General features: G+C 34.6%; 1 protein-coding gene across 1 annotated transcript; it reads right to left on the bottom strand.

Moving 5' to 3' along the window:
- Positions 1 to 678: 678 nt before the first annotated feature.
- On the bottom strand, positions 679 to 3,896 carry LOC131150624 (putative disease resistance protein RGA3). The gene has a single exon (XM_058101459.1). The coding sequence runs from the start codon at positions 3,102 to 3,104 to the stop codon at positions 708 to 710; it is 2,397 nt and encodes a 798-aa protein (XP_057957442.1). The 5' UTR covers positions 3,105 to 3,896; the 3' UTR covers positions 679 to 707.
- Between the last annotated feature and the right edge of the window lie 10,531 nt (positions 3,897 to 14,427).

Genomic DNA, 14,427 nt, shown 5'->3' with positions numbered 1-14,427 from the left:
TCCCTAAAATGTTCTTATTAATTAATTAGTTAAATGGTAAAGCTAATTTACTGTAGGAAGATATTAAATATTATATGATTAATTTATAACTATTCGCAGCTAATGCAAATATTTTATAAATAATTCATACATAAAGTGCCTTCGTTAGTGTCTATTTCTTAACATTTTAAAATACTAACACACAAATTTTAATTTGAAAGATAACTTAAGTGTCCGTTTGGGCTAAGGATTTTAGGAAGGGGAAGAAAGAGGAAATGACAGGAAGGAAATTTATTTTTCTTTATATATATATATATATATATATATATATATTCCATACTAAGGTTTTTTTGAAACTCAAAAAATATTAAGAAAATAAAAAAAATATTAAAAAATTTACATTTTCATGTTTGGTTATTGAGGAAAGTGAAAAAGAAAATAAAAAATATCAAATCTATGACACAACACTGATTTTACACATCATTAATATTTAATTTTTTCTAATTTTTAGTCATAGTAAAATAAACTTTTATTTTTAATAGTATTCTATATACAAGGAAAATACGAGGAAAGACAAGTTTTCTCCCATTTTGAAAATGAAAGTTTGTTTTAATATGATTAAAAATATAAAAAAGCTATGAGATATAAATAAAAACATGCACAGGGAGATTCTCCGGCATAAATGTAGGGAAGAGAGCATGACAAATATGAGACTCATTAATTAACAATCAAGTTTCTTCATCTGGCCCGTAACCATTAACAATCAAGTTTCTTGATTTGGCGACGCTTCGCACGGATTCCAACAGATGCTCATTGTCTTTGCAATCCTCAAGATTTAGATCACGAAGGTTTTTCGGAAGCAACTCCGGCAGAGCTTCCAAACCACCAAACTTCTCAATCAAGAGAAATCGTAGGGAAGAGAGGCGGGGAAGAAGTTGTTCAAGTTCATGGTTGGGCAGAGACTTGAGCTTAGGCCAACCATACAGAGATAGTGATTCAAGCTGGAATTGGTGGTGACAGTGGTGGTTGGTGCTGCAGAGAAGTGAGGGGAAACCATCCAGCTCCTCATTAAACTCTCCGAGCACTAGGCTCTTCAGCTCGGGGAGGCAGCACAATAGCCCTTCCGGCAAACTACTCAATCTTTTGCACTCCCAAATACATAAATATGAGAGGGAGTGCAATTTTAGTAAATCAGCTGGCACAGATTCCAGATTTGGGCAATCTATTATGACTAATATATTGAGAGATGTACCGAATTGCAGAGACGTCAATTCTTCACAATGGCAGACTCTCAGCTCTCGAAGGGAGGGCGGGAAGCCCTCTAAATTCGGGGGAAGAATGGATTTCAATTTATGGCAACGGTATATCACCAACTCCTGAAGATTTGACAACTTCGCCATCCACGATGGTGACACGGCAATACCCCCAAATCCATGTATTATAAGCCGCTTCAGATCTAAGTGTGGTTGCAGCCCTTCCAGCACCTCAGCATCATTTTCACCAATACCAACCTCATCATCATTATCCCATTGAAGCTTCAATGCTTCAATGTTTTTCTTTCCCTTCAAATTTGCCTTTTCAGCTTCTTCTTTACCCCTCACATGCTGTAGATCGGAAATCCATAATTCTCCTCTGAGCTCGTTCAAGGGTTCCAGCTCTCCAATTCGGCGTCCCCTGCCCCGACCCACCACAAACACCGGTAACGTCCGCAAATGAATTAACCGCCTCATCTCAATCGGTCCATCCTTCATTATTGTCACTGCAATGATAGGGGTAAGTCCCAAATGTCTCAAGTTGATTAATGCTCTCATTTCTTTTGGTAGCTCCTGCAAACTTCTACAATACTCCATATTCAACGTCTGCAGATGGTATAGCTTGGTAATTGAATCCGGCAACCTTACAATGTCAGTACTGGAGACATCAAGGTACTTTAAATGTTTCAACTTCCCAACAGAATCTGGCAGAACCTTGATTTCACTCTGGCTTAAATCTAAAACTCTCAAGCATTTCGAGTAAACTAACAACTCATCGGAAACATTAACAACCCCTGATAAAATTAAGGTGCGTAATTTTTTACCATTGTCCTTCCCAACTATGTGCTTCCCTTCTTCATAATCTGTCAATGACAAATGTCGGACTGCAGGGATTTCATTCCCCTGATATCCACCCTCCAAAACCAGGATTTCAGATTTGGAAACAGATTGTGCAAGGTCATGCACAAGATCATGCATCTTGCATGTTTCGATATCCCCATATACATCCCTTTCAACATCTTGAAACAAGGAATTCTGCAACAGGACATTGAAGTACTCATTACCTTTGTCTTCCATCACCAAACCGCACTCTTGAGATGACTCAAGAAATCCTTGAGCCATCCATAGTTTGATTAGCTTTACTCTCTTAATGACGTAATCCTTGGGGAAAATTGCAGCGTATGCGAAGCATTGTTTCAAAGAAACCGATGGCAAATTGTCAAAGCTCAACTTCAATACTGCTATGATCCCATCCTCACTTTCTCGTAAATTCGAGGTTTCACTTTCCAAAATGGACAACCACTCTTGCTTCTCCCTCTTAAAACCCATGATCCCTCCCAGCACCTTTGCTGCTAGTGGCACGCCCCCGCATTTTTTCACAATACCCCTTCCTATATCAATAAAATCTTGAGTCTTCGGTGCTCCACCGTCTACAAATGCCTTTTGCTCAAATATCGCCCGACAATTTTCTTCTGTTAGTTTCCCTAAGCAATAAGAACTATGTGGCTTCATAATTGAAGCCACTTTGTCGCTCCGAGTAGTCACAACAATGCCGTTTCCCACTTTTTTTGAACTCACTGGCAGCAAACGACTTCGGAAATCTTCCCACTTATTCTCAACTTCATTCCAAACATCATCTAGTACAAGAAGATATTTTTTCCCTTCCAACTTATCCTTAATGTTTTCAAGGATGGTATCCAAATTTTGAATCCCACAACTTTCCTTGGTAAGAGATTCCAAAATCTCTTTTAGAATCCTTTTGACATCAAAATTTTCAGATACACATACCCAAATTCTCACGTCAAAATGTTCTTTCACTCGCTCATCATTGTAGATTAGTTGAGCAAGCGTAGTCTTCCCGATGCCCCCCATACCCACTATTGGAATTACAGAGACATCATTACTGCATGAGCTAGTCACCTTGTTTACTATAGATAATACATCATTTTCCCTTCCAATTTTGAATCATCTACGGCGGAGTTGGTCTCTCGACTCGCTCTTATTTGAGAAATTGGATCTATAAATAACATCGGTTTAAGCCCATAGGTATTTGCGTCGTTCTTAGATTTTTCTAGTGAGATAATGACATTCCTCACTTTGTGACCCATCTTGATTCGGAACACAATGGGGCTAGAGAGTGAACAGAAGTTGCAAACCTTCTTCATAAATCGGTCTTGAATCTGTACCTGACGTCGGAGCATCTCGTACGAGAACTCATCCAGCACATCCTCCGCATCATAAGCCCTCTCTTCAAGATCCTTTAGCCAAATTTGAACAGCATCTCCGCTGATCACTTGCCGTTTCTGGGCATCACGCAGTACAGCTTGAATCATTTTTAGTGATTCTTCAAGCTTTTTGAGCTCGCCCTTGAAACCCCACGCAAGCTTTATTTCTTCAGATGCCAGTGAACCCACCTTCCTTAATACTTCCTCTGTTGCAAAAGTGAGAACCATTTCAGCTGCCATATTAGTTTTCTTGCTTTGAATTCGATGAGCAACAGCTAGAGAGGACTGATCCTCAGAAGCGCGGAGCGATGGAAAAGAAAGACGAGCACTGATACCTCACCAGACCCAGTTTGCTTTTTGGCTCAGCCGATCCATCCTACTTTAAATAATTAAATTCGCCAATTTCCATTGTCGGCGGAAGTATTCAAAATAAAAATAAAAAGATTGGGAAGTGAGGATGAGTATTCAAATAATTGTTGGTGTGAACTGTGAACGATTGGGAAGTGAGGACGAAAATGTGGGCCAGCATGTCAGCATCAGATTACCTTCTGTCTGCAATGATCAGAAGTTCCTTTTCTTTTTCTTCTTTGTTTTGGACTGTTTTTCCGTTGCTTAATGGTTGGATTTGTTTAAACAAAAAAATATCAAAAATCACAAATACCAAGAAAATTAAAAAAATTTATACAAATAAATTCAACCGACTTTCCAAAAATCGATTTAAACTTTAAAATAAGATGTCCTTTTTTTATCTTAATATTTCTAAAAATAAATTATTTTAAAATTTTTTATTATTGTATTTATTTTTATATAATATTTTGAAATTAAAAAATTAACTTACTTTTTTTAATTCATGTGAAAAAAAATTAAAAAAATAAAATATATTGAATACATTTCAATATAATTTTTATTAGATTTTATTCAAATAAAATATAAATCTAAATTTCATATCTCCCTGAAAAGATAATTTCTTTTTTCTTTCTTGTGTTTTGCCTTTCTGATTGTGTTTAGATCGGTAAAAAATCAAAGCATGAAATTTCGAGATCCAAAAATAAGTCAATGGGGATAAAATAAAAACATGAAAGAATTAATTTTTCCATTTTCATGGAATGAGAGGTTAGATCATACATTATCTCCAATAATTTCTGGGAATGTGCAGGTTAAAGCATTGAATGTCCTAAAAGAAATTTAAATTTAATCAAAGTCAGAAATAAAATTTTCCAACCTTTCGCCAAGATGAATTCAAATGAAAATTTTGAATGTTTCGTAACCCAATTTTTCCTAAATGGACGAATTCAAGTAAAAAAATTCCATGGTTGGAGGCTAATGGGATGAAGGTCGAAGCCAGAAAGTGGATGAAATCAAGAAGCATGAGGCCCACCAGTCTGAAGGGTCCAATTGGAAAGCTGCAGTGAAAGTAGGAGTTTTTTATCAAAATATTATTAAAAAAAATCAAAAAACACAAATATGTAGAAAATTGGAAAAATTTATATAAATCAAAAGCCGGTTTGGGCTTTAAACAAAAAAAAAAAAAGTTAGCTGCAATTCTTGACTTCCAAAATAAAGAACTGACTTTCCAAAAGTCCGTTTGGGTTTTAAAAAAAAAAAAAAATTCAACCGCAATTCTTGACTATCAAAATAAAAAATAAAAATAAAAATTGAGAACCTACTTTTCAAAAGTCACCCCCCCAAAAACCAAATCCCAACCCCCGACCCAAAATCAAATAATAAAATATATATTATTTTTAATTTAAATAATAATAAAATATATATTATTTTTAAAATTTTAAGATTTAAATAAAAATTTGTAAATAAAAAAAATTAGTGGCATTTAATATAAAAAATTCTACTTTTTAGTTATTTTTCAAATGAATTAAAAAAAGTAAATTAATTTTTTAATTTCAAAATATTATATAGAAATAAATACAATAACAAAAAAAATTGAAATAATTTACTTTTGAGAATAATAAGACAAAAATGATATCTTACTTACTAATTACATAAAAAAATTATTTAAAAAAACTAACTTCCATTTTTTCCCCCAAAATAGAAAATTTGTTTCTAATTTTAATTAATCTTTCATTTTTCCGCTATTTTACTTTTCTTTCGAACCAAATAGGACCAATGTACTACAGTGGAATCTATCATTTCTTCTACCAGCACAGCCCGAAGAGAACTGTGTGGGGTAATATCGTTTGGGCTCATTCCATCTTCAAGAACCTCATCAACTGGGTCGCTCTTAACCCAACCATCTACCCATCTAAGCCCTTCGACATAAATGGGTGTTGGCCCAGATTTGCTACCATCCTCCCGGGCAACAAACCCGTCGTCCTCTACACTAGACTCGACCCCCAGAACAGACAGGTCCAAAATTACGTCGTATCCGCTAACCTATCCAACCCGCATCTTCGTGAATGGATCAAACCCAATAACAACCCCCTTGTGGTTCTCACCCTGAACATGAACATGAGCACGTTCCATGACCCGACCACAGGCTAGATCGGGCGAGATGAGCATTGGAGAATGGTCGTCGGCAGCTGAAGGAAGCACCAGGGAATGTCCTACTTATACCAAAGCAGAGATTTCGTGAATTGGGTCAAGGCAAAACACCTACTCCACTATACTCCAAAAATCGAAATGTGGGAATGCCTGAATTTTTACCCAGTTGTGGTGCGCGGGGCGGCACGGATTGAACACATTAGTGATGGGAGAACATGTGAAATACGTGTTATAATTTTTTTATTTCATTACATTTTTCTTCCATTCCATTATTTCATTCTAATTGTTTTTTTTTTTGTTGCCTAGATTTTTGTGCAAGTTTTTTGTTTTGTTTTGTTTTTTAATCCAAACCGACTTTTGAAAAGTCGATTTGGTAAGAAATATTTTTAAAATTTTCCTATATAAAATATACATCAAATAATATGTTAAATAAATTTTCCATTCTTAATTATATATTAAATAATTTTTTTATGTAATTAGGAAGTAAAATGTCATTTTTTGTCTTAATATTCCCAAAAGTAAATTATTTCAATTTTTTTTGTTATTGTATTCATTTTTATATAATTTTTTGAAATTAAAAAATTAACTTACTTTTTTTTAATTCATTTGAATAATAAATAAAACGTAAAAAATATTTTTGTATTAAATGACACTTAAAAATATTTTTTTTTTTTATAAATTTTTATTTAAATATTAAAATTTGAAAAATAATATATATTTTATTATTATTTAAATTTAAAAAACTTTATGATTCCCACTTTTAAGGGGAGAGGCTGGAGCATAACTGGGGGGATTTGAAGTAAAAAACTCATTTATTTGGAGCCACATGGATTTGCTAGCTCACCTCCGCGCATCCCACGTGGGACTCACACGCCAACGGCCACGAATTCCACTCTGCTTCCTATTTGTCAAGTGGGAATTCATGGGCGACTTAGTTGATGAGGTCCTCGGAGATGGAGTGAACTCAAACGATGTTGTCCCACACAGCTCCCTTCAGGCCGTACTAGTAGAAGAGATGATAGATTTCGTTGTAGTACATCAGTCCTATTTGATTCGAAAGAAAAGTAGAATAGTAAGGAAATGAAAGATTAATTAAAATGAGAGACAAACTTTCTATTTTGGGGAAAAAATAGTAGTTAGTTTTTTTAAATAAATTTTTTTATGTAATTAGGAAGTAAGATGTCCTTTTTGTCTTATTATTTTCAAAAGTAAATTATTCAATTTTTTTGTTATTGTATTCATTTTTATATAATATTTTGAAATTAAAAAATTAATTTACTTTTTTTAATTCTTATGAAAAATAAATAAAATGTAGAAAATATTTTTTTATATTAAATGACACTAATTTTTTTTATTTACAAATTTTTATTTAAATCTTAAAATTTAAAAAATAATATATATTTTATTATTATTTAAATTAAAAATAATATATATTTTATTATTTGATTTTAGGTGGGAGGTTGGGATTTGGTTTTTGAGGGGGTGACTTTTGAAAAGTAGGTTCTTAATTTTTAGTTTTTATTTTGATAGCCAAGAATTACAGCTGAATTTTTTTTTTTTAGGTACATTTATGTAAAATTTTTCAATTTCCTACGTATTTGTGTTTTTTGATTTTTTTTTTTTTTATAATATTTTGGTAAAACACTCGTGAAAGTAGTTGGGAAATATTGGGCCATGCCATGATGAGACTTCAGAAGTATTTCAAAAAGAATTGTCGGTGTGAAGGATTGGAACGGAGGACGAAAATGTGGACCACCATGTGTCTGCCATGATGAGAATTCAGAAGTACTCTTCTTTGTTTTTTTCGGTTATGGTGCCTCCAAAAATACCAAACAACTAAATAATCTAGCCCAACCAAAAAAAAAAAAAACACTGTTTTATAAGGTTAAAGAACACTAGTTGAATAATGAAAAATCGTGGTGGAAAATAATTGTGTCTTTTATTTTCAATTTTTTAGAGAAATTACAAGATGCTATAATTATTTTTCAAATTTCTAAATTTGCATACGAAAAGTTGATATTTGGTTGTTTATGGAATGGGAAACTTTCAAAGCATGATTTTGCATAGAAGCGTTCAATTTCTTGGATGCATTTAAAAAATTATTTGTGTGAAGAACCATTGATGGAGATCAACATGACTCATGTATCCCTTTTACTGATATGATAACACATGAACGATCTCTCGACTCCTTTGTTGACATGGTGACACATGGATGACCTCTAAATGTCCACTATTGTTTATAACTATTTTGCAGGAACACATGAGATTAATTGAAGATCTTCTACTTCTTTAATGGAAGACTATTTTTATGTGAAGACTTTGCTATTGTGTTAATTTATATTTTCCGTGAATATGTTATTTCAAGATTATTAGGTGCTTGAAGACCATCCTTGAAGACCCAAGTGAAGTATTGAAGTAAAGTCCAGCTCAAAACCCATGTGACCCCCACATGGCTCCAATGGGTCCCACACGATTTTGTCCTTCCTTTTGAAATATATTTAAATTTCAAATTTGAATTGTAATAATGTAAGACAACTAAACTTGACTTGTATGCTTATAAGTTGGAGTTCCTTGTTTTTTTTAGTAAGTATTAATTGTGTTAGATTAATAGTTGTTGAAAGTTGTTGAGTGTTTAGTGTATTTAAAAAATTATTTGTGTGAAGAACCATGCTATTGGTACCTTTTTATTTTTCCTTATGCTCCGTTTAGAACTTAAAAAAATATTAAGGAAAAGAAATGAAAATATCAAGAATCCACATTTTCATGATTGGTCATCGAGGTCAAGGAAAAAAAGTTAAAAAAATATATCAAATTCACTAATAAAATTTCAATTTTACACGTCATTCATATTTAGGTTTTTTAAAGATTTTTAATCATATTAAGACAAACTTTTATTTTTAATAATATTTAATAGAGTAAGAAATATAAGGGAAATGAGTTTTTACTTGAGAGAAAGAAAATTCATTTTTCATCATATATTTTTTTCTGTATATCAAATACTACTAAAAATAAATTTTTGTTCTAATACGATTAAAAATTAAGAAAAGTTAAACGTGAATGGTGTATAAAATTAAATTTTGCACATTGATACGACATATTTTTATTTTCTTTTTTAATTTTCTTCATAACTAAATATGAAAATTCGAATTACTTTATATTTTTCTTTTCTTATTCTCGTACTTAGAAAATTAGTGTAAAAACATTTGATTCCTTGTGTTTGTCGTGGTAGTCCATGTTTCGAATTTGAATTTGAATAGATTTGATTATATTTTAATGTAATCTTATATTATATTTTATTCAAATAAAATATATAAATCTAAATTCAATATCTCCCCAAAGAAAATATAATTTTTTTTCCTTCTTTCTTTTATTTGCATTTGCCTTTCTAATCGCATTTAAATCAGTAAAAATTCAAAGTAGGAAATTTGGAGATCCAAAAGTAAGTCATTGGGATAAAATAAAAAATATGACAGAATTAACTTTTTCATTTTACGCCGAATGAGAGAGAGGTAACATCACACATTAACTCCACAATTTCTGGGAATGCGAATGTTAAAGCATTGAATGCCCTAAAAAAAACCCAAATTTAATCAAAGTTGGAAGGAAAACTTTCCTACAAATGAAAATTTTGAATGGTTGTAACCTAATATTTCTTGAAGTTAACCAAACATGACATATCAAAGTCACCCATGGGTAGAAGAAGGCCATGAGTTTGGAATATGGAAGCATAAATAAAAATTATAGTGATGATTATATATTTGTCTAAATACATTAGACCTATCATATTAATAACGTCATTGTCATGAGCCATAAAATGTTGTGTTTGGTTTACATAATGCAATGAAATTAAAAAAGAAAGTTATATATTATTGTAATTATTTATAATTAAATAATTTTCATTAAAAAATAATATAAGATTATTATTTTTAATTAATAATATTCTTGTTATTAATCTATATTTATACCATATTATTATCATATTAAACTACGACAAAAAAACATTATTAATTAATTTTAAAATTTTAATTCATTTAATGTTAATTTAAATTAATAAAGAACTCTTCTTCAATCTAGAATTGAATTATAATAATTAATATATATATAATATTTTAAATAAATATAGTAATATTTTTATAATAAAAAATTAAATAATAATTATATTAATTATCACTTTATTTTTTTATACTCTCCTTTGAAATTTTTATTTCATTCAATTCAATTCTCATCTCAATTCATTATGCAAATCAAAGATCACATAAATTATATGTAGAAATTTCAATCATTTTGAATTATGTACAATTCATGAACTGTTAAATTGTTCATAATAAGACTAAGTTTGAACTCTTAATGTACTTTATTATTTCAATTTCTTTATTTTGATTTTAACTCCCCTAATTAATGAAGTCTCCTAGTTTTTTTAAAAAAATAAATAAATGAGAAATCGAACCAACAAAAGCCAACTGGTCAAATGACACAAAAAGAGGGCCTGAGGGATTGTCCTTTTTTTTCTTTTTTGATTACATAGGAACTCCAGCCACCAACAAGTCTTTCGGACCCCCTAGTGTGGCATCAAACGAACGAATCAGTGTCCTCCCCCTAGGTCTCGCTGATCAAGTAAATTCCAGAATGCGGACATGGCTTTCGTGCATCAGTTGAACGTTCAGCCAACCTGACCCCGGGACACATCTCCATTACCATCCACAGTTCCCACTGACTCAAAGAGCGAACTCTCACCATCCACCTTCACCACTGGCTCGCAAAGTAAATTCTCACCATTCACAAGTATTGCTAGCTCCGTGAGTGTATCTACCTGGAATTGAATCCCCGATACTCCTTCTTACGTGTTGATGCCTTTCCACTGCTACGCATCTCATTAATTGAATGCCTAGTCGAGTTCTTTCTTTTGTCACTCCTCTCTAGAAACTCCAAGAATGTTTTCTTAACTTTTGGCTCCACTCTAATCTTTCTCTGAAAATCTTTGTATATACTGCATTTGTTCTTGTTCATGCTCACAATTGAGATAAATTGGAACCTCGTGCCATTAAGTGCATCTTTATTGATTACTTTCCTACTCAAAAAAGCTACAAATGTTAATAAAATATAGTAGAGAATGAATTTGCTCCTCTTTTTTTTTTTCTTTTTCTTTTTCTCTCTCCATACAAAATCTTTGATTCAATCTGATGCTGAAAATTTAGGTTCCAAATCAGTTTTAAAGATTTATCTTCTCTCGTAGAGAGGAGTGTTTCTCAATCTTGAAATTGTTAGGAACCTATGAGCATCCAGATCAAAGTGACACCAAAATTTTAACATGGTTCGGTCAATAACGAACTACGTCCACGGAGCACACACCAAGTATTCACTATCGCCAGAAAATATTACAATTCTCTCTCTCTCTCTCTCTCTCTCTCTCTCTCTCTCTCTCTCTCTCTCTCTCTCTCTCTCTCTTTTCCTCCCTTCTTCCTCTCAGCTCTCTTTGAGCTTCTCATGCTTCTCTCTGCACTCTCTCTGTGCTGTGTTACTGTATACATCTTCCACAACCCTCTATTTATAGGGCTTGGAAGTTAAATCATACTTAAATAAAATCAATACAAATTGGAAGTTACAACGGAGAGATAAATAGATATAAATTGCACTGCGTGAAATTAATTTCACTGCGTTTTCCAACTCAGCTTCTCCTGGCTGTCTTCTGGCTCTAGCTCTAATAATCTCCCACTTGGAGATAGAGACACCTCCTCAACCAGAGTATCATGAATAAATGATGTGCTCATAATATGTGTCTTTAAGCATGAAGACCAACTGAAGTTGAACACAACTTCTGTTTCTCTGTAGTCACCATCTTCCAATTTGCTTGATTTCTGCGGACTAATCTAATGGCTGTCATCTTCACAATTGGTGTAAAAATGTCATTGTAGTCAATCCCTTCCTTTTGCTCAAAGCCTTTGACTGCCAATTGAGGCTTGTACCTTCTGGAGCCGTCATGCTCCTCTTCGATTCTGTACACCCATTTGTTGTGAAGGCCTTTGGGTAACTTCCACATTCTGTTGGAGGTGAGAGACTTCATCTCATCCTTCATCGCAAGCTCCCACTTGTTCGTATCTGCCACCTGACATGCTTCATCATAGCATTCGGGCTCTCCTCTATCTGTAGGAAGTAAGTAATCAATATACCTTCTGTTTGGTATATGGGACCAAGTAGATCTCCTAAGCTCCGGAGCCGGAGTAGGAAACGGCGGTACGACGATCTACTCCACTGATTCCTTTACCTGAGGATTCTCGGTATTCTGCCCAACACATTCTGAGTGGACTAATTCCAGTCCCTTCTTCTTTGGGGCATGGGTGTTTATCTGGAAACTAACCCTCTTCTGTTTCTCGACTATACAATCCTCACATATGTCAATCTGTACTGACTATAGACCACTCAATTTTTCCTTTGAGTGCATCACCCTGAGTCCCTTCTCGCTCATGTGACCAAGTCGTTGGTGCCAAATGTTGCTGTTGTCATTTCTTGCAGCAACTAAAATAGACATAGAGGTATTGGAGGTTAGAAAAAGTGTTCCGCTTTTCTTACCTCACGCAATCATTAGTATACCATTTGAAATTTTCCATTCATCGCCAATAAATTTCGTCATGTATCCCTCATCTGCCAGCTGACCCACCCACTGAGATCAAATTCTTTCTCAAGTCTGGAATATACCTGACATCCTTCAGCTTTCATACTGACCCATTTATATTGATCTTTACAACTCCCATTACGTCGCAAGGTTAATCGTTGCCAAGGTACACCTTACCAAAATTACCTGGTGTGTACTCATCTAGGCAATCTCTGCAACATGAGACATGAAATGAGGCTCCGGAGTATAAGACCCAGGACTCCTACTTGCTCTCCAAAGAGCAGATCAACATCTCATCATTTTCGGAAGCAATATTTGCTTCTGTCTTTGCCCTCGTCTCAAATTATTTCTTCTGACTCTTGCACTGGTTCTTGTAATGACCAGTCTCTCCACAGTTCCAACACTTAATAACTTTTATACTCTGCAAATCTGTGTCCTGAGTACCTCTGGGATTTTCGAATTTAGACTGTCTAGGCCTAGATCTTCCTCGGTTATTTGATCGTCCATGCCTGTTTCCTCTACCTCGACTCTCCATGTTCAAGGCTGAACTCGAAGTGGAGCCATGGTTCGACTACATTCTTATTTCTTCCGTCAAAATCATGCTGATGACCTCATCGTATACAAGCTTCGATTTTCCTACGGAGCTACTGATGGTAGTGACGACACCATTCCAACTTTCAGGCAACTGATTGGGAATCAATAGAGCCCGAATCTCATTATCAAACGTTATCCTAACTGAAGCAAGTTGATCAAACAACTCATTGAAGTTATTCAAATGTCTACTGAAACTTTCACCTACAGACATGTTCATCGTAAATAGTCTTTTCATGAGATGTACTTTGCAGCTGAAGGCTGCTCATACACATTAGAGAGCGCATCCATCAGAGACTTGGTGGATGTTATATGCTTGATATTGAATCATTCTGATGGCTTCAAGGGCTTTTCGATCAAACAACTCCCACTCATCCTCGTTCATGGATGTTGGCTTACCCTTTAACGGTAAGTGTAATTCCTTTCCAAACAAATAATCTTCTATTTGCATCTTCCAAAAACAGAAATTGTTTCCGTTGAACATTTTGATTTTTAAGCTCTTTTCATTCGACATCTCAATTTGCTGATCTAAATATGTAATTTGCTCAAATGGATAGCACGGTTGGATCCGGAATGATCGAAAACCCTAGAAATGGTTCAAGTCACTCGAAAAATAGACTCAAAACGACTTCGAAAAGCTTAGTCAAAGTTTGGTCAAACCTAGTCAAACTTGTTGGCGTGGCAGCTGACGTGGCGCTGACATGGCACAACGACGTGGCGTGCTGACATGGCAGCGGGGGTCCACTTGTTGACTTGGCCATTGGGCCCACCTACAAATGTGATAGTGGGGCTCACCTATTGACGTGGCAGTGGGGTCAACCTACTGACGTGGCAGTGAGGCATATGGTTGGACCTGGGTCAGGAACCGGCTCTTAGATTAACCTAGGCTAAGTCTGTGTTCGGGTCGGGTCAGGTAGTGAACCGGGTCGGGTCGAAGCGGATTGGACGAGGAGGATGTGTGCAACGTGTGCAGCACGTATGGATCAGGTGACCGGCACATGGCGAGGCGTCTTGCTCCGGCAGGGCGTGTGAAGGCGTGTGCGGGCTTGTCTGAACTCCGTTCGAGCTCCAGCTGGCACCCTTCTCTTCATCTCGGCGAGCTGAATGCGATGGTGGCCTCAAAACATAGTTTTGTTCTACTAGACAGAGCTCTGAATTTTGGGATCACTTCCGATCTGACTTTTCTGCTCCAACCGGGCTCTGATACCACTTGTTAGGAACCTGTGAGCATCCAGATCAAAATGAAACCAAAATTTTAACGTAGTTTGGTTAA

Source organism: Malania oleifera, chromosome 3 (assembly GCF_029873635.1).
Source record: "Malania oleifera isolate guangnan ecotype guangnan chromosome 3, ASM2987363v1, whole genome shotgun sequence".
Classification (NCBI taxonomy): domain Eukaryota; kingdom Viridiplantae; phylum Streptophyta; class Magnoliopsida; order Santalales; family Ximeniaceae; genus Malania; species Malania oleifera.
This window is presented reverse-complemented; position numbering and strand designations above follow the sequence as displayed.

Excerpts from the sequence above, each read along its gene's own strand:
- LOC131150624 (XM_058101459.1), bottom strand. The coding sequence starts at position 3,104 with ATGGGGGGCATCGGGAAGACTACGCTTGCTCAACTAATCTACAATGAT.